Source organism: Melospiza melodia, unplaced genomic scaffold (genome assembly GCF_035770615.1).
Source record: "Melospiza melodia melodia isolate bMelMel2 unplaced genomic scaffold, bMelMel2.pri scaffold_28, whole genome shotgun sequence".
Classification (NCBI taxonomy): Eukaryota; Metazoa; Chordata; class Aves; order Passeriformes; family Passerellidae; genus Melospiza; species Melospiza melodia.
Window position 1 is genome coordinate 11,271,939 of NW_026948600.1, and position 25,687 is coordinate 11,297,625.

General features: G+C 47.9%; 1 protein-coding gene across 1 annotated transcript in view; it reads right to left on the reverse strand.

Moving 5' to 3' along the window:
- Nucleotides 1-1,518: 1,518 nt before the first annotated feature.
- The window catches only part of LOC134433905 (olfactory receptor 14J1-like), a gene marked incomplete at its 5' end in the record, with an annotated part of 92,915 nt that continues 68,746 nt past the window's right edge, over nucleotides 1,519-25,687 (reverse strand). The window contains one exon of the mRNA XM_063182600.1: nucleotides 1,519-1,632. Coding sequence (XP_063038670.1) covers nucleotides 1,519-1,632 — 114 coding nt within the window. The remainder of the gene's footprint in view (nucleotides 1,633-25,687) is intronic.

Sequence of the window (25,687 nt, forward strand, 5' to 3'; positions counted from 1 at the left end):
CCTGGGCTGTCCAGCGCATTGAGGATGGATCAGCTCCTGCTCTGCTGATCCTTCCTGTCTCGCCCAGGGCCCTTGCAGAGCCCCAGCCATGCTGTTTGCCCCCAGCCTGCCCACGGCCAGCCTGGGGCTGCTCACGGGGTTTTTCTGTGCTGGACATTGGCCTGGACATGTTCTTGAGAGAGCTTGGGCAAGGAGCCTGGAGCCCCCAGGGCCTGGCCTGAGGCGCCAGCGCTGCCCCAGCAGTGCCCATGGCCTGTCTTGGCTGCAGCCCCGGCACTGCCACCTCCAGGACTGCGCCACGCCCCAAAAACACTCAAGCCTTACAGCAACACCAGGGCCACCAGAGCAGCGGGACAGGGCCATGGCAGCAGCACTGGCAACACCAAATGCTGCTGCTGCTGGGCACAACTGCTGGGCCAGCACTGATCTGCCCCCAGCTCTGCACACAGACATTGCTGCTGCAGCTCCAGAGAAGGAATAAAAGGGGAATCTCTGCAAATAACTTTGCTTGGACTTCCTTTATTCTGTCCAAAGTGTCTGAGAGAGCCCAGGTCCTCATCAACAAAGTCTGGGGCCACAGTTAATGTGGAGAGAAACCAAGTGGGGAATGGCAGAATCAATGACATTGGTTTTGGACAATATTAAAAATAGAAAGCAACGATAAAGAACCCCCAAAACAAAAGGAACAATGTGTACCAATAACTTTTTTTATTACAAGTGATTTTAGTGTTTCTGAAATTTTTCAGTCGTAATTGTCTGCACTGCAGCCTTGAGTTCCTGGTTCCTCAGGCTGTAGATGACGGGGTTCAGGGCTGGAGGCACCACTGAGTACAGAAGTGACAGAGCCAGATCTAGGGATGGGGAGGACATGGAGGGGGGCTTCAGGTGGGCAAAAAAGGCAGTGCTGAGAAACAGGGAGACCACAGCCAGGTGAGGGAGTCAGGCGGAAAAAACTGTGCCTTCCCTGCTTAGAGGGGATCCTCAGCACAGCCCTGAAGATCTGCACATAGGAAAAAACATGAACACAAAACAACCAATACCTAAAGAGATGGAAATCATAGGAAGTCCAAGGTACCTGTGTGAGGATTTGAAGCAGGAGAGCTTTAGGATCTGGAGGATTTCACAGAAGAACTGGCCCAGGGCATTGCCATAGAACAGGGGTAGGGAAAATGTATTGGTGTGGAGAGCTTTGTGGGCAGTTGGTTAGCTGAGAAAGGTCACGTCGACATAATGCCACTGATTAAGCTTGAAGGGGACAAGTATAGGAGTCAGTAGTCAGTGTCCAATAACAGGCAAGGACATTGTGCCCTTGGTGCAACAGCAGGATAGGGGAGAGCATCTTTGGCAGACATATGAAGAAAAGCTTCAATAAAATATCCACAAGAATGCAGAAGTTGGCGTAGTTGCCTGATAAGTAACTAACCAATAGTGAGCTCACCTTTGCAATATGTATGAGCCTCAATAACACCGATATAAAGATGTGCGCCTATCAATAAATATTTGAGATTTGCTGATCACTCATATTGCGTGCTGCATTTCTCCCGCCGATCCCAACAACATGGTGACCCCAACAACGTGATACCGGTAACAGCAACCACGGGGGTGATTGGTGAGGGACTTCGGGTCCTGTTGCTGCGAGGACGGCAAAAAAGCACTGCTGAAAACGAGGGAGGTGCTGCGTCCTGGGTGACTTCAAAGGGAAGCTCGGCCGATACATGCTGCCGCAACCTTGTGGGGCTGCAACAGCGCTGACGTTTAAAATAGAAAGGCAAGCAGCATATGATTTATTTACTTGCTTTCTGAAAAAGCGACAGGTTAAGGGCATAGCTTTGCAGAAAGAGCTTCATGGGTTATTAGCTTACAGGTATGCACAGGGATTCCTCCAAAATCCTCATACAGTCCGTGAATTAAGTGAGTAGTGAAAGTCTGGGGATAAGCTGTGGGAGGCAGTTCTAGATGATGATAAAACTGCAAAGAAGTTAGGGAAGTTATGGCGAGTGGTGCATAATGTGTTAATACAATATCAGGCAGAAAAGAAGGCTGTAAAGCAAGCTACTGTTGCTCATGGTAAGAATAAAAGTTATGGAGATTGGTCAGACTGCCCGTTACCCCCTGCCACCTCCACAGTTATCTTGCCACCAACATCGGCTCCTGCTTCAAGCAGCAACTCACCCCCCATAACAGCACCATCCGCACTGCCTGTGCCCTGGCCAGACCCTCCACTCCCTCTCCTAGCAATGAGCCGATCCCTGGGGCAGAGAGTGACCTAGCGGGGGCCATTGCACAAGAGCGGAGGAAGGCATGGCCAGCTGTAGCAAAGGAGATCATGGTTTCAGAGGATATTGAGGCTATGGCAACAGCTATGGAAGTGGCTTGCCCTGTGGTGTATACTCCTCTGGACGGGGGTGGATTACAGGCAGCAATTATTGCTCTAGATTGAAAACTGTTGTCGCAGTTACGGTCCACAGTTAGTCAGTTTGGGGTGACGGTGAGCCCACAAAGCAAATGCTTGACTATATTTGGGGGACCCAGGTGTTATTGCCAGCCGATTGTAGAGGAATTACAAAGCTTATCTTTACTCAACATCAGCAGCTTCTGTTTAATGCACATTGGCAAGCACTCTGCCAGGAGTGCATAGCAGTGGTACGGCAACCAGGTGACCCTTTACGTGGGGTAACCTTAGATGAATTATTGGGTTATAGGGGCTTTTGCTCGAACAGAAGCACAAGCGTTAATCAGTCCTGATAAATGTCGAGAGGCTATGCGACTAGGGAGACTGGCTCTAGACAGGATAAAAGAACAAGGCGGGGTTCCCTCATACATGGGTATAAAGCAAGGAAGGGTTGAATCATTTGTATCTTTTATAGGTAAGGCGGCCACTGCTATCGAGCGAGCTGGAGTAGCTGATTTCATGAAAGGGGCCCTATTGAAGCAGTGCGTGTTTCAAAATAGCAACCAGGCTACGAAAAATGTGCTAAATACCCTAGAAGCTAATTGGACTATAGAAGAAGCTTTAGAATGTATGGCAAATGTGCCCGCAGGGACTCAGGCAATGTTAGAAGAAGCTATTAAAGAGCTAGGGACAGGATTGAAGGAGCAGGCAGCAGCATTGCAGAGTCAAATATTAGCAGCCCTTGTGCCCCTGCAAGCAGCAGCAACAAATAGTCCATGATATCCATCTATTGGCCGATTTAAATGTTACTGGTGCGGAGGCATGGGACATACCTGGTGAGCCTGCCAAGCAGCTACCGTCTGGTTGTCGCTCAGATACCCACAGTTGTCGCTCAGATACCCACAACACCGGAGCTTGCCAACGCCGCTCAGGAAATGCGAGGCCCAGCACACCCAACAGCCACCACACCCAGACGCAAGTAGCAGCTGTCAACACCTCAGCCCAGCCCCCCTTCAACCTGCCACCGCCAGGAGCCTCGGGCTGGACGTGGCAGCCTCAGTAGCAGTAACATTGATGACTACCCAACTGGAAAAGGTCCCGACTGGAATAAAGGGACCAATCATCATTGATGGACAGCCAGCCTATGGGAGCTTTGCTTCTGGGACAATCATCAGCTACCATGATGGGATTATTTGTTTTAACTGGGGTAATAGATGCTGATTTTACTGGGGAAATTTGTGTATGGTACATACTCCTTTTCCACCGATACGAATCGAGAAAGGACAGAGAATAGCTCAATTCCATTGGAACAAATTACTAAAACATTGCCCCCTTATCAATCACAGTCCAGGGGAGAACGGGGCTTTGACACCACTGGAGGACTTACTGTTAACAATAAATTTAAATGATCGGCCAAAACGTGCTGTATTGATAGAGTATCAGGGTGAGAGGCAAACATTGGAAGGTTTATTAGATACTGGCGCAGACTCCAGCATTATGAGCCCGGATTGCTGGCTCCACAACTGGCCGTTACAGCCAACCAGAGTAGCAGTTAGCAGGGTTGGAGGCTTAACACTTGCAAGGAAATCACCCATGTTATCAGTAACTATTAACGGAAAAATGTTACGGAGTGTTTTCTTCGTTGTGCCTTTGCCCCCTACTGTGCAGTGCCTCATTGGTCGGGACATTTTGGCTCAAATAGGGGTAGTGCTGACAAATGAGTACCCTTCTGGCTAATGGCCATTGCGTGGACTTTCCCAATCCCACTCATTTGGACCACGGTGGGTTAAGCAATGGCCATTAAAAAGGGAAAGTCTGGAACAAGCACATGTACTAGTACAAGAACAATATGAGCAGGGTCATTTACAGTTGTCAGTAAGCCCATGGAATACCCCTATTTTTGTTAATTAAAAGAAGTCAGGAAAGTATCAGTTGCTACAAGATTTATGGGCTGTAAATGAACAAATGGAGCCTATGGGAGCCTTACAACCAGGTTTGCCTAACCCAGCCATGTTGCCAAAGGACTGGCCACTCTTAATTATAGATCTTAAGGACTGCTTTTTTACTATTGCTCTTAACCCTCGAGACACTTGGAGGTTTGCATTTACCTTACCGGCTTTAAACAGGGAAGAACCAGACAAGAGAGTTGAATGGCTTACTCTCCCACAGGGAATGTGCAACAGCGCCCCCTTTTGTCAGCTGTATGTTGACAATGCTTTACAACCTTTGCGACAGGCCTGGGCCAAAACAATCATTTATCATTACATGGATGATATTTTATTTGCACAGCCGCAACCTTTCACAGGTCAACAAATTCAAGAAATACATAAGGCCCTGGAACTACATGGCTTGGTTGTAGCTTCTGAAAAAATTCAGTTATCTGCACCCTGGAAATATTTGGGATAGACACTTACTGATCAGGTTGTTACCCCCCAGAAATTGCAATTGAATATTAAAATACGTACATTGTATGATGCTCAAAAGTTACTTGGTGATCTGCAATGGCTGCGCACTATTGTGGGCATCCCAAATGAGTTGCTAGATGAACTTTGACCTTTACTAAAAGAGACTGACCCAGCACAACCTGTCCATATAACCTCTGAGCAGGTTAAAACACTTCAGCAGATATTGGACTGTGTGACACAGGGCAGTGTCCAGAGACGAGATCTTAACCTCCCCATACAGCTGACAGTTTGGTGTGGAACTAAATTTTTACTAGGTGCACTTATTCAGCAAGACAGAAAAATGGGGGAGGCGTGGGCCTTCGAATGGATATCTTCTCCACTTCAACAGCATAAAACCCTTCTTCAAAAAATTGAAATTTTAGCTGACTTGCTTAAGAAGGATCGTGAACGGGCATTACAGATTACTGGAAAGGAGCCAGATCAGATACAATACCAATTTCTTCATACCAATGAAGAAAGATACATTGACCTGGTACCTGATAAACAGTATGGAATTACAAGAGGCCCTGCTGGGAGCTGGAAGCGTGATTGCCACTGATGATATTCCCAATATACCGTTGAACTGGGTAGGGCAGTGGGGTTGGATTCAATGTCCAAAAAGATCATAGAAGCCCCTGTCGGATGCTATAACAGCCTACACAGATGCAGGAAGAAAATCAAGAACTGCTGCAGTGACCTGGCAGGAAAAGGGACAATGGCACCATCAGATTCTCCAGGCTTCCGAGTTGGATACTTTACAAATGATGGAGCTATTGGCTGTTGTATGGGCCATGATGCATTTTTTGGGCCCCTTAACATTGTGATAGATTCTTTGTATGTTGCAGGAGTGTGTGAGTGAATAGAGGATGCCTCTATAAAAGAGGTTCAAAACAGGAGGTTACATGAACTGTTTATTCAGTTACCGAGGGCGATTAAGCTGAGAAAACATACTTTTTCTGTTATCCATATCAGAAGTCACAAATGGGATATTGGTCTGGGAGAGGGTAATGCGTGAGCAGATAAGTTAGTCTCAATTATACAAGTGACTCCAATTCCCAGGCAGACTATGGCCAGAGAGGCACATTCCATGTTTCACCAAAATGCAAAAGGTCTCCATAGAGAATTTCAGATATCTATGGACGAAGCACGGGCAATAGTCAAAGCCTGTCCCATATGTAGTCATCATAATGGGGGCTGCGGGTTAGGTCTGGGGGTTAACCCAAGAGGGTTGAATACAAATGAGTCCTGGCAAATGGATGTCACACATGTTGCTGAGTTTGGAAGGATGAAGTACGTGCATGTTACTATAGACACCTATAGTCATTTTATATGGGCCATAGCACAGTCTGGTGAGAAAGCCGGGCAAGTGGAGAGGCATTTCAGCAGCTGCTTTGCTGTAATGGGAGTGCCACAGTGTATTAAGAGAGATAACGGGCCTGCCTACTGCAGCAAAAGAATAAAGCAGTTTATGCAAATGTGGGGGATAGAACACGTTACAGGCATTCCTAATTCCCCGACAGAGCAAGTGATGGTAGAGAGAGCTAATGGTACCTTGAAAAGTATCTAGGTAAATACAAAGATATTTGAGTGCCACAAGAAAGATTGTTAAGGTGTTTATTTGTTTTAAATCACTTGTGTGTTTTTGAGGAAAGCAAAGTTCTGCTGTAATTCGCCACTATGTATGGGAGAAAGAAAGTGTAAAGCAAGACATATGGATAAAATACAGAGATCCCAAAACAAGACAATAGCAAGGTCCTGCTAAGGTGTTATACTGGGGCCAAGGATATCTTTGTTTTTCTACCCCTACAAGATCCTTATGGGACCTGCTAAATGGACCCGAGCAGCTGTGTTAGATAGAACCAACAGACCTCCATCAACCGAGCGAAGACCATCAGTGAGTAGAGACAAAGCTGTTGATCATCCTTTGACCAATACTTCTAAAGCTGAAAGGACAATGTAGTTTGGCTATCGACTGAGCAGTTGATTGGTGCAAATCCTTAGATAATATACTAAGCCTGCTTCCAGTGCTCTCTACCTTGGAATTTAGAGGGCCTAAGAATCCAGCTTGTATTGATTGTCAAAATAAACAGTGTGCCGCATAAGTATTTTGCGGAACTTATCAGCAAACTAAGTGAGTACCTCAGACCCAATTACCTGACTTGTGGTGCAAGAGTTGCGAATTTTATTAGCAGTTGAGCTCCTGACAAGCAGAACTTCAAGCCTTTCCACTTGCTTGGTTAGGCTACCAGCGGATCACTAGCCATGTCCCTCAGGCATACCCACCTGCAAAACCAACAATCCTAAGACAAGTGTAAATAATTGGGACCAATGGGTTTCTCACTTCCCCATAGCACCACAGGAACCCCAAGAATTGGAGCTTTTAGGTTCACTGATGGCAGATGCATGTATTAATTTTAACCATAGAAGCCAGCTTTCAGCAAAAAACCATTCCAATATTATAACTTCCAGCATGGCTGTCTATCGTAATCCAACATCTTGGTGCCATTATACCACAGGAAAAGTGTCAATCTCATCAAATGACTCTATTCAACTGCCAGCAGGTTAGTTCTTAATCTGTGGGGACCATGCTTGGCCTGGTGTCCCATCGATGCTGCACGGGGGGCCATGTACAATTGGACGACTGTCTCTGCTTACATCCAATACGTCCATGATATTAAACATGAGCCGCCGCCATCGTCGTCATAAGAGAATGATCCATGCATTTACTGCTGACTGTAGGGACGATGTAAAATTTTGGTCCCCAAGAGCCATAATTACAGCATCCTTTCTGACTCCAGGGGTGGCAGCCGCAGGTACCCATGGTACCCAAAATAAGTTGAGATGCTGGCTTGCAAAGCAAACCAATTCCACCTCTTTGGCACTTTCTAGCCTTTTGCTTGATGTTGATTCTATTCGCCATGCAACGCTTCAAAATAGAGCTGCGATTGACTTTCTTTTACTTGAACAAGGCCATGGCTGTGAAGAATTTGAGAGTATGTGTTGCATGAACTTTTCTGACCATTCACAGTCCATCCATGCCCAGCTGGCTGAATTGTGAAGGTTAACTGGAAATTTACAGGTAGAATCAGGTTTCAGTATTGAAGGATCGCTCTTATTGTTAGGCCTAAGATCATGGTTACGTTCTGTTGTTAAAGTTAGCATTGTAGTGGGCATTATAGCTCTGTTAGTAGTGTTAATTTTGCCGTGTTTTTCCATGTGCTTACAGAACATGGTGCAAAGGATGATATCTGCTGCATTTAATCAGACTATGCTTGTCCAACGGGGGAAGTGTGGAGAGATTTGTGGACAGTTAGTTAGCTGAGAAAGATCACGTTGACATAATGCCACTGATTAAGCTTGAAGGGGACAAGTATAGGAGTCAGTAGTCAGTGTCCAATAACAGGCAAGGACTTTGTGCCCTTGGTGCAACAGCAGGATAGGGGAGATCATCTTTGACAGAAATATGAAGAAAAGTTTCAGTAAAATATTCACAAGTATGCAGAAGTAGGCGTAGTTGGCTGATAAGTAACTAACCAATAGTGAGCTCACCTTTGCAATATGTATTGGCCTCATTAACACCGACATAAAGATGTGTGCCTATCAATAAAGTTTGAGATTTGCTGATCACTCATATTGCGTGCCACATTTCTCCCGCCGATCCCAACACACATGCTTGAGGCAAACGTGGTTAGCTTTCCTAAATAACTAGAACTACCAAACGGATTGCTTGGAATTGCAGGCCATGCCCTATCCCCACAGATTAAAAAGACACCTGGTAAAAGCTTTTGTACAGTCACATTTGCACCAGCACTTCCAGGATAAGTCCAATTGTGGCAATATTTGGTCACATTCTTATACTAGGGAGAATTGAGACTAAGGATGACACTATTGTTTTTGGGAAGTGGGACTAGGACATTGCTCATATCAGTTGATTTCGAGTTTAAACAATAGTTTAAAAATAAACAATAATTCCTAGGTAGCAATCTGAGCAAGTCCAATTCTTGTGGGTCTAGTCTGCTTTCATTCAGTGATTGTGTTATCATACCTGCTTGGAAGCCCTCACTGTTTGGCCTAATTCCCAACCTTTTGCATATGTCTGATTTTGTACAACCTCTGGTTGTGTTACACCAGTGATTCTCCACACTTGATGTATTTCCTCTCATGAATCGCTTTCCTCTGGCTCCTACCCATTTTGCAAAACCAGTAAAATCAGTTGTTGGGATACCAATTACACATGTACAGAAGGGATCTCCTGGCATGGCTAAGGGTAAACAAAAGGAGTCCACCCCAGTAGCATTGCCCCAAGTAAGCCACATATTCTGCCGATGTCATCCCGGTGGGTTAATTTCTTCTGCACTACAGATGTAGCCACATATCACAAGTAACAGAGGAAGACTCCCAAAAACCCTCACATCCATTTTAAGACTATTCTTCATCTTTATCATTGGCAAAAACCACTTCCTCTATGAGATCAGGGATAAAATCCAAACTGACTGTGCCTCTTGTTCTTTGCACTCTGCTCCTATTCTGTCTCCTTTGGTTCTTCTCTTCCCACCTTTGCTTCATTTGTTCCCATTGCTCAGGTCTAACTCCCCAAGTCCCAGGGATAATTATTCCTTTTCTGCATTCAATGGCCTTGATCTTATTCTCTCTTTTTGCTCTAGCTTCCAGAGTTCATTATGATACCACTGAAAAACCTGCCCCAGCTGCTCCTGAGACTCAAACAAATTCAGCACTTCTTGACAGATTTCAGGTGATTTAACCATTGTTCCTGTTTCTTGGGATAAAACCACCCAGGTATTGAATTTTTGCGTGTGCCGATGTCTGCACTCTATACACCTTGGGAAGAAGATCCTTCTAAACTCATACCACCCATCTGATCCACACCCCACAATTCCAATCTCATCCAAGGACAGCAAAAGCGTTCACAGTTGTTTTCAGGTAATGCTGGTTATTGTTTCATTGGTGATATCAGGGATCAGAGTGTCCTTCTTAAGCCAGGGATGAACCCATTTTACTGGTATCTATCAGGGTCCTTTGTCTATAATGATGCAAGCATAATCCCTTCCTGCTGCAAACCTGAGTAATGTGTTAATGCTGGTGGGTCACTACCAGTACCTACTAGCCATAGATCATTCATAACATGAACTGCTTTCAGCACTCTGTCCTGTGGGCTCAGCCCATCCTCCCCAAGTTTTTGTTTATCAAGCAGTCCTTTCAGTACCTGATGTGTTCCTTCAACAGTACCTTGTCCTGTGGAGTTACCTGGAATACCTGTGCTGTGCTTCACTCTCCAAGGAGCCAAGAAATCTTGGGTCCATCAGGCTGTATATCCTGACCCATTGTCTGTCCTGAGGCAAGCCCATGATGGCAAAGCAGCCTTGCAAGTGTCGAATGACAAAACAAGATCCTTTGCTTGTCACAGGAGTGGCCCAAACCATGGCAGAAAAGGTGTCTATAATTACATGCATGCATTTAAAGCCACCAAAAGAGGTGCAGATGGTCACATCAGATTGCTGTAACTGCAAGGGCCCCAGGCTGTGAGGGCTGACTCCAAGACCCAATCCACCAATCATACCCCGGCATTGCAGACAGATTGTGACAATTCCTTGAGCATCCTGCAGTGATATTCAAAATTGTTTGGGTAAAACTTTTGCACTTCGGTGAAAAAACTCGTGAACCCTTCAGGCCTGGCCCAGCTTATCAATAATAGGAGAAACAGAGGTCCAAAGTGGTGCCACCAGTTAATCAGCCATCTCATTTCCTAAGGGCAGGCCTCCTGTCAGTCCAGAGTGACTCCAGATATGGAATGAAAGATTTAGCTGGGGGTATGTATTCTATCTGTTAGAGGTGGGGCAGTTATCTTCTGTTAATTGGACAGTTTTCCTTATCTCTTCCACAAACCAATCCTCCCTCTGGGAAATATCCTCTGTTAATGGGCCATTAAGTGTCACTGCATGGCTGATAAAATGACAGCATCCCACTGTGAAATGCTCCACCCAGGGGGAGGAGCCAAGCATTCCTACCTGGATATAATTATAGATTTTAGGACACCAGAGCAGCCTTTTCCCACTGAATTTACAGAGTGTCGGTTTCTCGGCTGTTTTAATGACCTGGAAAGGCCCGGGGTGGCCTTGGGCAGCCCGCGCTCCAAAGGACAAGAAGAGGCTTCAGGTTTTTTCTCGGTCTTCAGTGTTTATTAGTTATTTATCTAAAAGATTTTCTCTCGGCCCGACAGAGGTCTGCACAGCAAGCCAGCCATGAGCACACTGAGCGCCCCCGGGACGGTCACTTATCTTTATACTCAAAACTACGTATACAATATTTACCTATTTCCCCCAATACCTTTTACCCTTATTGACCAGTACACCTTTAGTAATAACCAATCCCAAAGTGCCAACATCACCACAGAAGATGGAGGCCAAGAAGAAGAAGAAGAAGGACAGGACACGCCTCAATTCCTCCATCTTACTTCTTTAGACCCCCCTGTACAGAAATCTTAAACCCTGTGTTTCACACTCTAATTAACTTATCCCTTCACCATTTACCCCAGTGAAATCCTCCAGTCCTCATACAGGTGTCGTCTCCCATGTAGGATCAAAGTCCAGCCACCAGACACTTCTGGCAACATTCCAGGACCTCCGAGCCCCCCAAGGGTGGTCTCGGTCACTCTGCACATCAGTCCTGAGGTGCTGAGATCCCACAGCAGAGGAGCAGCTTTCTTCTCCACTGGATTCCCAGAGGAAGACCAGACCTATCTACACCACCACCGGACTTTCAGAGGAAAACTCCACCCTTCTACAGGATCACTGCTCCAACCGAACCACACCTGTCACTGCAGGAGGGCTGCAGAGACCATTTAATGGGAGTGCTGCCAACACTCTGACCCACAGGGTGTCAGGTCATATTCTGACTCTCTCAGTTGTTTGTTTTCTGGGGATTTTTGGACTACTATATTTGTATTTTTTTTTTAATTTTCCTAGTAAAGAACTGTTATTCCTATTCCCATAGCTTTGCCTGAGAGCCTTTTAATTTAGAAATTATAATAATTTGGAGGCAGGGGGTTTACACTTTCCATTTCAAAGAAGGCTCCTGCCTTCATTAAGCAGAGAGCTGTCTTTCCAAACCAAGACAGATTTTCGCACCCAATGTTAGGCCCAGGGGCATTGATAGAAAAAGGGTGAAAAAGGAATAATAGTTCTTGAGTAATCTAATTTTTGTGTGCTGATATAGAAACCTCGTTAAGTGTCACCACGTGGTCTAACTTACCCTGGTTTGAGTGGCATGAGGTTGTGGCTATATTTCTAACCATTTGAAGGCCCGTATCTAAACATGGGTCCTAGAATTAAGGCTGCTGTGGCTGTTTTCCAGTTTGCTTTACAGCTTAATAAGGTGAGGAATTCATGGATTTTTAACTTCCATTGGAAGGCAGGCACATGGATTCAGGGCTATCACACACTGTGTGGTTTTGGGATTACTTTATTAATGGTACTTAGTGTGAGGAAATGACACCGGGGAACTTTTCTCCCTACCCTTCACCCAGCTCTTTGGGTCTGCCCCACCAGTTTTCATGCCCCACCAGTTTTCAAAGGGTTCAGATCCACTCTCAATGCTAATGATGTCATACAATGGTTGGTGCTGCTGATATGCCTTTTCTATTTAGCATTCAGAGATAAGGGAAGATTGACCTGGATAACCACGCTGACACAAACCCCAGAGACCAGGAATGCTGCTGCCCCAGAGCCTGACCCTGCCCCACAGCCCACCTCAGTAATGAACCACCCAGACTGGGTGGGGGTTCTGGTGAAGGAGATGGGCCAGATGTTGAAGGAGTACATTTCCTCAGCTGAAGGAGTACATTTCCTCAGCTGGTGAGAAACCCTCCCCCTGCCTCAAAGAGGGAGAGTCTGATGGTGTAGTAGTGGAACCCACAGATGTTAGAACTGTTAAGGTTCTAGCTGAACTGCAAAGGCAGTCACAGACAGCAGTGGTCGCTCCTGTGGAAACAAGGATGTCTAAGATGAAATCAGAGCACCCAGATAAAGATAAGAATGGAGGGCCCTCACAACCCACAGGGAAGCGAATGGTTGAGATCATCACCGAGTCCCTGATGTACAAAAGTCTCTGTAATCTGCACAAAGATGTTGTACGACTGAGGAAGCGAAGGGAGTCGACCACATCCTTATTGATCAGCATCGAACTCTGATTTATTGATCCAACTTACACAGTTTTATAGTAGTGTTAAATAAGTTCATACATATTGCAAAACCCGAGCTCATTATTGGCTACAGATTACACACCAACCCCTCCTTTTGTTGTCAATACCTGTGGTTTCTTATTGAGACTAACATTTGTTTTTCTCATCCTGTTGTTGACTTGTTATTAACTGTTCTCAAGGCCTCCATGTTTTCCACCATGCTTTCTCATCACTACTCAAGGACATGGTGTTTGCTGCTGTTAAGGAAAAGGCTTGAGAACTTGCTGCTTACCGCTGCCTTTTACTTTTCAACCAGCTGTATATGTTCATAGCCTTTTTTCCTTCAAGCCATGTCTGAACAAAATCCTCCAACATATGACGGGGACGTGAGGCTTATACAACTTGGTTACTCCAAGTCTGGGACCTTATGGGTACAGGCGTGCAACTGAATGGTGGTGAGGCAAGGAATTAGGGACCCTTGACCCAGGACTCAGGTGTGAATCAGATTTTTGTAAGGGAATCAGGGTACCTTTCCCTCTGGGATCAGCTTTTTATGAGTGTCAGAGAGAGGTTTGTCCACAGGGAGAGAATGCAAAACACCACCATAGAATGTGCTGGAAGACCTTCAAGGAAGGGATACAAGAGCTGAGAGAAGTGGCAGTATTGGAGGTACTCTTTGGGAGGGATGGACAGCATGATAATGACCCCAACAAGGTCAGGTGCACAGGGAAAATGTTGTGTAGCCTGGCAAATCTAGGGCCATCTCAATACACCCCCTTCTTGCAATGATTAATGCTAATACCAACCAAGAGACAGTTGGTTCTGTCACCAACAAGCTTAGAAATTGTGAGAGTGTGATCAATGGCCCAATGCAGGCTCAGGTCTATGGTATGATCAAGGACCTGATCAGAGAGGAGAGGAGGGAGATGAAGGAGGAGGTAAAGAGAAACAGTTCCCATATGGCACCAGTGTGAGTCACAGGCCCCAAAGTCAGAGCCCAATATCCCCCAGCCAGAGAGAGAGGGTACACCCCATGGGCTGTACCCTGTGGTTCTTCCTGTGTGACCATGGGGAAGACATATGAGGGTGGGATGGGAAGCCCACTTCTCTCCTGGCAGCACAAGTGCATCAACTCAAAGAGGGAAACCAAAGAATTCCACCAAAATGAAGGTAGCCTCAGCCTCCCATGACTGAGCTGCCAGGTGAGATCTGTAGATTCCCTTGAAAGTACCTCTAGTATGTATGCCCAGGAAAGAAATAATAACCAGGGTTAGAGGGGCCTTGCCTCTAGCCAGGAAGGAAGAGGCATGGGGAAAACTGGATCTTCTGGACGGCGTGGATCCGATGGCCTGGCACATCAGAACCACAAAAATACAACGCCTTTGTTGATACAGGTGTGCAGTGTACCCTAATACCATCAGGACATGTGGGGGCAGAACCTGTTTCCATTGCTGGGGTGACAGGGGGATCACAGCAATTGACCCTGTTGGGAGCTGAGGAGAACCTGACTGGGAAGGAGTGGCAGAAACATCCTATTGTGACTGGCCCAGAGGCCCAGTGGATTCTGGGCATAGACTTCCTCTGGAACAGCTTTACAACGACCCAAAGGGACTCAGGTGGGCCTTCGGAATAGCTGCTGTAGAGGTAGAGGACATTAATCAATTAAACACCTTGCCTGGACTATAAGAAAATCCATCTGCAGTAGGACTCCTGAGGGTGGAAGAGCAGCAAGTGCCAATTTTCACCTCGACTGTGCATGGCTGGCAATATTGAACAAATTGAGATGCCGTGATCCCCATCCACAGAATGATCCATGAGCTGGAGAGCCAAGGGATGGTCAGCAAAACCCACTCACCCTTCAACAGTCCCATCTGGCCTGTGCATAAGTCTGACAGAGAATGGAGATTGACTGTGGACTATCGTGCCTTGAATGAAGTGACTCCACTGTTAAGCACTACTGTGCCGGACATGCTGGAACTCCAGTACGAGCTGGAGTCCAAGGCAGCAAAGTGCTTTGTCACTACTGACATTGCAAACCCATTTTTCTCCATTCCTCTGGCAGCAGAATGCAGGCCTCAGTTTGCTTTCACCTGGAGGGGCGTGCAGTACACCTGGGACCAACTGCCCCAGGGGTGGAAGCACAGCTCCACCATCTGCCATGGACTGATCCAGGCTGCACTGGAAAAGGGTGAGGCTCCAGAACATCTTCAGTACATCAATTACATCATTTTTTGGGGGAACACAGCAATGGAAGTGTTTGAGAAAGGAGAGATTCTGCTGGAAACCAGCTTCACCGTCAAGATGAGCAAAATGAAAGGACCTGCCCGAGAGATCCAGTTCCTGGGAGTAAAGTGGCAAGATGGACGGTGTCAGATTCCCACTGAGGTCATTATTAAGATCACCACGATGTCTCCATCAACCAGCAAAAAGGAAACACAAGCTTTTCAAGGTGCCATAGGCTTTTGGCGAATGCACATTCCTGAGTACAGCCAGATTGTGAGCCCTCTCTACCTGGTCACCCGCAAGAAGAATGATTTCCACTGGGGCCCTAAACAGCAACAAGCCTTTGCCCAGATCAAGCAGGAGATCACTCATGCAGTAGCCCTTGGTCCAGTCAGACAGGACCAGAGGTGAAGAATGTGCTCTACTCTGCAGCTGGGAACCATGGCTTGTCCTGGAGCCTTTGGCAGAAGGTGCCTGAGGAGACTTGAGGACAACCACTGGGATTCTGGAGCCGAAGCTACAGAGGATACAAAGCCAACTACACTCCCACAGAGAAGGAAATCTTGGCAAACTATGAAGTAGTTCAAGGGGCCTCAGAGTGACTGGCATGGAAGCACAACTCCTCCTGTCACCCTGAATACCAGCGCTGGAGTGGATGTTTAAAGGAAAGGTTCTCACCACCCACCATGCCACCCATGCCACATGGAGTAAATGAATTGCCATCATCACACAGCACGCCCATATTGGAAACCTGAATCACCCTGGGATTTTGGAGACTGGCTGGAAGGTGAGAATTTTGGTCTCACTGATGAAGAGAAACAAGGGACAAGGGTAAAGAAGCTCCACCATACAATTAGCTTCCAGCAGAGGAAGTGCACCATGCTCTTTTCACTCACGGTTCCTGTCGCATTGTAGGGATGAACTGGAAGAGAAAAGCAGCTGCATGGAGCCCCACACAACATTTGCACAAGCTACTGAGGAAGAAGGTGGATCAAGTCAACTTGAGGAACTCAAAGCCATTCAGCTGCCCCTGGACATTGCTGAAAGAGAGAAGGGGCCAAAGCTCGACCTCTACACTGATTCATGGATGGTAGCAAATCTGTGGGGATGGCTGGAGAGGTGGAAAAAGGCCAACTGGCAGCGTAGAGAAAAATCAATCTGGGCTGCTGATGGATGGAAAGACATTGCCTCTTGGGTAGAAAATCTGTCTGTGAATGTCCGCCATGAAGATGCCCATGTCCCCAAGAGTTGGGCCAGTGAGGAACACCAAAACAATGAGCAGGTAGGTCAGGCTGCAAAGCTAGGGGTGACAAAGATAGACTTAGATTGGCAACATAAGGGAGAGTTATTCCTAGCTAGATGGGCCCATGATGCCTCAGGCCATCAGGGCAGGGATGCCACCTATAAGTGGGCACGAGACCGAGGGGTGGATCTAACCATGGACAGTATTGCTCAGGTTATCCATGACTGTGAGACGTGTGCTGCCATCAAGCAGGCCAAGCAAGTGAAGCCCCTCTGGTACAGTGGGCGGTGGTCCAAGTACAAGTATGGGGAGGCCTGGCAGATTGACTCCATCACACTGCCCCAGACACGCCAGGGCAAGCGCCATGGGCTGACCATGGTGGAAGCCACCACTGGTTGGCTGGAGACCCACCCTGTGCTTCACACCACTGCCCAGAAAACCACCCTGGGCCTGGGAAAGCAAATCCTGTGGACACATGGTGTGGGAGGATTGTCGTCCATTTGTCACAGGTGTCCATGGGGTTGGGTTTCTTACCTAGGTAAGGGCAGCCATTTGGTGACAGGGGAGCTCCCACCAGGCATGTTGAGAGCAGATCATCTATGCTTCCCATGGCCATACAAAGATTGTCTGGCTTTAATGACTTCACCAAAGTGACCCAGATGTTTTGTTTTGGCTGAGGGATGATCCAGCTGGTGGTCACTTGGATACACATGAGGGCGCTGATAAAGACGATGGCAACAGTGGCACTCGTACTGCTGTGGGGTGCCCTGGAGGATATCACAGGAAGAATCATACTTCTTTCCCTAGAAAGGAGAAAGCTAAGGTAGTTTTCACTTGTGGATGGTAAAAGCACACATTAGTTGACTTCTTTTAAGACATTCTTAAATATTCTTATGTTCTCCCTATAGCTCTTACCAACTCCTCCCAATCACTCCCTTCACTTTTTTAAGGAAAGTTTGAGGGAGGGGAAAAGGAGTAGTTTCAAGAGGGGAAAGAGGGAGGGAGTAGGGATAAAGGGTCACTGGTAGAGAGATGGTGGAAAAGGTAGGAAAATGTCTGCATTTCAGATTGACATGGACGTTATCAGTGGGATATATCTACGTGTGATGAGTGTCCTTGCCACAATGTTTGGATATGTGAATTTCTTTTTTCTTCATCTCCAAGAGAAAGGTGCTTCTGTGGCATGGTGGGAGAGGGAGCTGACTATGTGTTGATTCGAGGGGTCGTCTTCAGATCTGTAGTCTATGTAGGGACTGATAAATCTTCTGGGAATCCACCAGGGTCCTGTATCTCTAGAAACACAAGCATATTCTGTCACCCACATAATGAGAGGCTATGGCCCTTCAACAATTTTAGATTCATGATTCTGGTCAAGTACTGGAGGTCTTTCTTTGAGTTGTGTGTACATGTTGTTATGAAAGTGCCTTAAGAAAGGGGGGTTTGGTTCTTTTTGAGAGCAATTCGTGAAAGGTATATGACATTAGAATTCATGAAATTCGAATAATGTAAAGTACTTTGCACAGTCTCTCCTGTATAGAGAGAGCCAGGGGCTATGTACAAATCACAAACGGGAAAGGCACTGCTGTGGAACGTGCCTTGAGCTGTTTTATTTTTCAGAATCAGTCTCATTACATGGTTGTGACAATGCGAAGATGCCAGCAGCTCACATCCCAAGCAGCAGACCAAGAACTTAATAGTACAACTTAATTTATAAGTTTTTTAACCAATCCCACAAAGCAAAAGCATATTGACAGCAGTTCTATCCAACCACTATAAGCACATGTACCTTTGGTAAAACCAATGCTTGCTTATTTTGAATACAATACCTGCTCATAAGCTTTAAAACACAGTGCACAGAGCTCCATTATTAAGATTCAAACTTCCTAATATCTTGCCAGAAAAACTTTTCTGTATCTTAGGGTGTTATTCTAGACAAGCGTTAATACATAGACCATTGTTCTATTTCTCCTTGCTTTTGTACTTTTTAAATAATTTTTCTGCTGACCTATCTCATGGCTACTGCTTAGCTCTAACCACAGTTCTGCTGTCTCTGAGGCCTGCCTTTTGCAGCTTCCCCAAAACCCTCTGATTTTGTGGATTCCTACACTGAACACAAGTTCAGCTATTTTAAATCAAATGCTCACTGATTTAGATAATATTAGACATGGCACACTGCAAAATAGAGCTGCTATAGATTTTTTGCTGCTAGCACATGGGCACAGGTGTGAGAATTTTAAAGGAATATGTTTTATGAACCTACTTTCTTCCATTCACAGGAAACTCAAACAACTAGAAGACAACATGAAGAAATTAACTGTGAATTATTTGGGCTTGGATGAATGGTTTGAGAGATGGGGAATAACTGGATGATTGAAAGATACCTTAAAGGGAGCTTTGTTATTACTAGTAGTTATTATTATATTGCTTTGTATTATTCCATGCATAGTGAAATTGGTGACCCAGTTGCTGGAAAATACAGTAAAAAGGGTTTGGCTGGTGCAAGAAGAAGAAGGGGGAATTGTAGCAATGTATCTGAACAACTTGGGCCACACTGTGCATGAGCCATGTTGCTTGTAGTTGTTCTTATCAGAGCCCTCTGGAATTCATCAAGGTTACTGAGACATAAACTGTGCTAAATGAAGAAAGAAAAGGCTGAGAAACAGAATACCAAGACCACAAGAACTCGATAACAGAGGGCTGTGAACCACCTGAACTGTAACCAGTCACATACTCTGAGAAGCGAGTGCAGAACACAAGGACAAGAGAGAGGCTCCAATGAAGAAGAGCGTGATCAGTGTATGCAGTAGGGTTACAATGTATAAGTAGGTGCATAATGTAAACAATAAATGGCTTCTGCTTAATCATACTGGTTAGTAGTGTGGGAGCCCTGTTTTCCCACAATAGGTGCCTGGGAAGGAGGGAGGATTCTTTCCAAAAAAAGGAAAGCACTGAGCCAGGAGCAGGAGACAAGTGACCCTTGCAGGGCGGGGGCCTCATTGCCTCCTTGTCCCTGCTCAGCAGCCTGGCAGGGGCTGCCCCATGCTCCTGCCCTTGCCATTGCACATCCCCCCATGCCAGTGCCCATCCCGGCAAGAGCCCTGATCAAGGAGGGAGGGACAGGATCTGCCTGGCCAGGGGCTGGGGCTCAGGTCTTGGCCCTTTGCATTCCTTAAACACATCCAGCTTTGCTCAGCATCAGAGACACCTTTGCCTTGTTTGTCCCCAGCTGTCATCCCTGCCTCCAGTGTTCTGCTCTAACTGGAACCTGGGGACACATTCTCAGAGAGACTTATTAAACTTTTAGAAACTTTGGACTTTCAATTTAACTTTGAGTTCCTGAGAAGTTTTTTGAACACTCTCTCAGAGACTGAGTCTGATGTAAACAACACCAAATCCCTGAGGGGCTCATTAAAGTCATTCTGCTGTGTCTTTGCTGCTGAGCTTTAAAGGAACAGCTCTTGCCAGGGCCAGCTCCTCTACCAGCCCAGCAGGGCTGAGGGCTCTGCCTGCAGGCACTGAGGGGACAGGAGTCAGGCAGAGACAGGCTGAAGGCAATCAGGATTCAGAAGACATTGAGCTGAGACTTCACTTGGGGAAAGATCTTCACAGCCCTGGGCATGGTGAGTGTGTGGGTGCAGGGCAATTTCCCCTGTGCTCCAGGAGGGATCTCCTGAAGCCAGCACACCCCACAGCCTGGGGGATGTGTCAGGAGGACTCTCCCAGTTTCTCTGTGGCACAGGAGGAGGAGGAGGAGGATGTGCTGCAGAGCGGGGCTGCCCTGGGCACTGTCAGAGGGACAGGGCAGGACGGCTTCTTCTGCCAGGGACGGCTGCAGCAGGTGAATCTGGGGCTGCAGCCAGGGCTGCCCAGGGCTGTTCTGCAGAGCAGCTCCTGCAGCCCTCAGGGCTCTTGGCCAGCCCAGGGCATGTGCCACCTGCCAGGGGCAGCTCTCAGCCTGCCTGGCAGCTCCCCATGGACGCTGCAGGGGAGAAACTGGAGGTGGAAGGAGCCACTCCCATCAGGGCAGATCCCTCCTGCTGTGGAGATGGTGCTGCATGGCCAGGGCTGCTCTCAGCTTTCACCTCAAGGGAAGGGAAAGGGGCTGTCAGCTTTGGCTGTGTCACTGAGACTCCTGCACTGCCACCCTGGGCATCAGCAGATGGGCCTCAGATCTCCCTCAGAAAGTGCCTCCTGAGCCTCCTCTCCCTACAGTCAGCAGCAGCAGCACCTTGGCTTGCAGCATCTCTGTTTGTCTGGCTTGCCCTTAAGGCCCTGCTGCCAGGGAGATGCCCCTGGGCAGTGCCCTGTGCAGGGAGGGGTCTGCAGGGCAGAGCTGAGCCCCCAGGGCTGGGCTGGGCTCTGGCAGCACTGGCAAGGACAAGGCTCGGATAGAGAGAAACAGCTCCCAGTAGGCACAACTCCAGGCAGCAGACAGCCACGCCAGCCTTTCGTATCCCATCCTGTCCAGCTGCACAGGGAAAGAGGAAAGGGTTTGGAGAAAATTAGTTTTAAACCGCAGAAATACCTTGACCACTTTATTTTCAAGAAAGTTTTAAATGTGATTATGCTGAAATAGAAAGTGGTAAAAGGAACAAAGTGAACCTGTGTGTTTCCAGCAGGTCTGACTGCACTGGGGCACAGGGGGCCCTGTTTTCCCTCTGAGCTCTGCATTGTTCAGGCTGAGAGCAATGCTGAAGAGGAGGCAGTAACTAAGCAGCACAACCCCAAACTCAAATAAAGTTAAGGAAAATTCTCCCACAGGAAGAGAAGTAATTTTTAGGGAATTCCAAAAAAACCACATAGGATTGACTCAAAAAATTGGTCCAGGTATTCAAGTCTTCCTTTAAAAGTCCATGATTCCCAGAGTAAAGAAATATCCTATCTGGCACTGCCATTTCCTTCTCTGACAGGTGTTAATCCTTTATAAATTACCATACATAGGGCTGCAAATGTCCAACAGCAGCTCCATCAGGCACTTCCTCCTGCTGGCATTGGCAGACACGCGGCAGCTGCAGCTCCTGCACTTCTGCCTCTTGCTGGGCATCTCCCTGGCTGCCCTCCTGGGAAACGGCCTCATCATCAGCGCCGTAGCCTGCGGCCACCACCTGCACACGCCCATGTTCTTCTTCCTGCTCAACCTGGCCCTCAGCGACCTGGGCTCCATCTGCACCACTGTCCCCAAAGCCATGCACAATTCCCTCTGGGACACCAGGGACATCTCCTATTCAGGATGTGCTGCACAGCTCTTTCTGTTTGTCTTTTTCATTTCAGCAGAGTTTTCTCTCCTGACCATCATGTGCTATGACCGCTACGTGTCCATCTGCAAACCCCTGCACTACAGGACCCTCCTGGGCAGCAGAGCTTGTGCCCACATGGCAGCAGCTGCCTGGGCCAGTGCCTTTCTCAATGCTCTGTTGAACACAGCCAATACATTTTCCCTGCCCCTGTGCCATGGCAATGCCCTGGGCCAGTTCTTCTGTGATATCCCCCAGATCCTCAAGCTCTCCTGCTCCAAATCTTATCTCAGGGAACATGGGCTCATTGTGGTTGGTGCATCTTTAGGTTTTGGTTGTTTTGTGTTCATTGTTTTCTCCTATGTGCAGATCTTCAGGGCCGTGCTGAGGATCCCCTCTGAGCAGGGACGGCACAAAGCCTTTTCCACCTGCCTCCCTCACCTGGCCGTGGTCTCCCTGTTTGTCAGCACTGGCTTTTTTGCCAACCTGAAGCCCCCCTCCATGTCCTCCCCATCCCTGGATCTGGCCCTGTCAGTTCTGTACTCAGTGGTGCCTCCAGCCCTGAATCCCCTCATCTACAGCCTGAGGAACCAGGAGCTCAAGGCTGCAGTGTGGACAATGTGGACTGTATGGTTTCAGAAACATTAAACTGCTTGCCAGTTTCTGCAAGTCACATGTAATAAAAGTTATCTTTGTTAGTTCTTCTTGGTTTGGTGGTTGCTTTGTTCTCTTCTTTCCTTTGTTTCAGTTTTTAAATACTGTCCATAAAGAAATGCCATTGGTTGTGCCTCATTTCATTTAGTTTCCCTCCAAATTTGCTGTGGCTCAATGACTGTACCAATGCAGAGCTGAGCTCTTGGTGACTGGAAAGGTGCTAAAGGATCTGCCAACAGAGTTTTCACCAGAGATGCCCCTTTTGCTGCCTTCTTTGGATCTGCAGCCAAAATTTCTGTGTGCAGAGCAGGGGGCAGATCAGTTCTAGCAGAGCAGCTGGGCCCAGCAGCAGCAGCACTTGGTGTTGCCAGTGCTGCTGCAGTGGCCCTGCCCCGTTGCCCTGGTGGCCCTGGTGTTGCTGCAGGGCCTGAGTGCTCTCGGGGCCAGGCACAGCCCTGGGGATGGCAGTGCCAGGGCTGCAGTAGGGACAGGCCATGGGCACTGCTGGGGTATTACAGCGGCCTGATGAGGTCTTCATGGGTGAGAGAAGTGGACAAGAATCTTGTCTGATGATCAGAAGGCTGGATTTATTACTATATGATCTATAATACATTATTACTATACTAAAAAATAAAGAGAGAAGTTGCAGAGGCTGCTAAGCTAAGAATAGCATAGAAAAGAATAAAAAATAAAAAAGTTCTGTGTCCAGGGAATCTTTCCCTGAGCTTGCTCCTGTGATTGGCCCTTAATTTTACACATGGAACATGAACCAATCACAGGTGCATCTTATTGCATTACACAGCAGCTGATAATCATTGTTTACATTCTCTTTCTGGGGCCTCAGCTTCCCAGAAGATGAACAAATCCCAAAGAAAGGGTTTCTATGAAAAAAATGTCTGCGACACTGGGGCAGCGCGGACACCTCAGCCCAGGGCCTGGGGGCTCCAGGCTCCTTGCCCAGGCTCTCTCAAGAACACAGCCCAGCCCAATGCTAAGCACAGAAAAGCCCCGTGAGCAGCCCCAGGCTGGCTGTGGGCAGGCTGGGGGCAAACAGCATGGCTGGGGCTCTGCAGGGGCCCTGGGGCAGACGGGAAGGAGCAGCACAGCAGGGGCTGATCCATCCCCAGTGCGCTGCACAGCCCAGGGCAGCGTCCCAGAGCGTCCTCATGGAGCTGCCAACAACATCCCCCCTCTGCAGCCCAGTCCTCTCCCCCAGCTCACACAGGTGCCCCATCCTTGCAGGCACAGACACGGCAGCACTGGCTCAGCAGCCCCTGTTTGCATTGCACACAGCAGGGGGAGCACCCCCATGCTGTTGCTGTGGAGACATGAACCTGAGGGAGCACAAATGCCATCAGCCCCTGGGGCCAGCAAGGGCTGGGGGAGAGCAGGGAAACCACTCAGGTTTGTCGTGGGCTCTGCAGGACTGCCAGAAAGTTTGTTCCCATGAGCTGGGAGTTTCCTGTCCTTCCCCTGCAGACGCTGTTGCAACTGCTCCAAAGGTGGTTCCAGAGAATCACAGAATCAGCAAGGTTGGAAAAGACCTAAGAGATCATAAAGTCCGACCTCTGCCCTGAAACTGCCTTGTCTCCCTGAGCCTCCTCTTCTCCAGGATAAACAACCCAAGCTCCCTCAGCCACTCTGAACGGGACTTGTGCTCCAGACCCCTCACCAGCCTTTTTGCCATTTTCTGGACACGCTCCAGCCCCTCCATGGCCTTCCCAAGTTGGGGGCCCAGAACTGGACAAAGCACTTGAGGTGTGGCCTCACCAGTGCCGAGTGTAGGGCTAGAATCACTGCCCTGCTCCTGCTGGCCAAACCATTCCTGTGCCAGCCCAGGAGCCATTGGCCTTCTTGCCCATCTGGGCACACTGCTGGCTCATGTCCAGCCTGCTGTCCATCAGTGCCCCCAGGCACCTTTCTTCCTGGTTGCTCTCCAGCCACTCAGTCTCCAGCCTGTAGCACTGCAGAGGTTGTTACGGTCAAAGTGCAGGACCCGGCCCTTGGTCTTGTTCAACCTCACCTTGTTGGATTTGGGCCCTGGATCCAGCCTGTCCAGGTCCCTCTGAAAAGCCCTCCTACCCTCCAGCAGATCCACACTCACACCAAGCTTGGTGTCATCTGCAGATTTTCTGATGCTGGACTCAGTCCCCTCATGCAGATCATCAGTGCAGATATTGAAATCTACGCTGGCTGGCTCTGACCCCTCGACCATCCTGTGGGTGCCCTGTGATGGCACTCAAGGTGATCTGTTCCATAACCTTGCCGGGCACCCAGGTCAGGCTGACAGGCCTGAAGTTGCCCAGCTCCTCCTTCCAGCCCTTCTTGGGGATGGGCTCACACTGGCACCTCCAGTCCTCTGGGCCCTCCCTGCTGAGCCAGCACTGATGGTGAATGATGGAGAGCAGCTTGGGGAGCTCATCCACAGCTCCCTCATCCCCCTGGGATGGATCCCATCTGCTGCCAGAGACACCTGAGAGCATCTGAGTGGCTCAGCAGGTTCCCAGCTGCTTTCTCCTGGATTACTGGGAGGCTGTTCTGCTCCCTGTGCCCATCCACCAGTGCAGGACAACCCTTGTCTTGAGGACAACTTGACTTATTCTTGAAAACTGAGGCTCAGAAGGGGTTAAGTACCTCAGCATTTTCCTCATATTTGGTAACCATATCTTCCCTAATAATTAATGGAGATTGTCCTTGTAGCTCCTTTTGCCATTAATGTATTTATAGAAACATTTTTATTATCCTTCACAGAAGTGGCCTGGTGTAGCCTTAAGCTTTCAACTCTCTAATTTTCTTTCTGCATGATCTAACAACATCCTTAAACATTTCCTGAGTTACCTGCCTCTCTGTCCAAAGGTTATGAACCTTCTTTTTTTCCCCAAGTTCCTGCAAAAGGCCCATCACATACACAATGTCACCTGTTGGCTAAAGTATGCCTCAGAGGAAGAAAATACAAGAGTCCATAAATTAAAAGAGGGAAAGCAAGCTAGGAAAGTAAAAGAAGAAGGAGAGGCTGGGAAGGCTAACAAAAACTGGGACCCCCTTGACCACTTACCTCCTCCTACCCTTGCAGTACCTCAAACCCCTCCTCCAATTCCTCTTTCTCTGGACCCAATTCCTCCTCCCCTCCCAGCTGTCACTCCTTTACCACCTCCTAACGCAGTTATACCTCCACCACCTTCCCCTCAACCCTCTCCTTACTCTCTTTACCCTTCACTACTGTTCCCTTACTTCTACCATCTCATGCACCCTTATTCACCAGCAAGTTCCTGCTATGCCTCCCCCACCAGAAACGAGAAG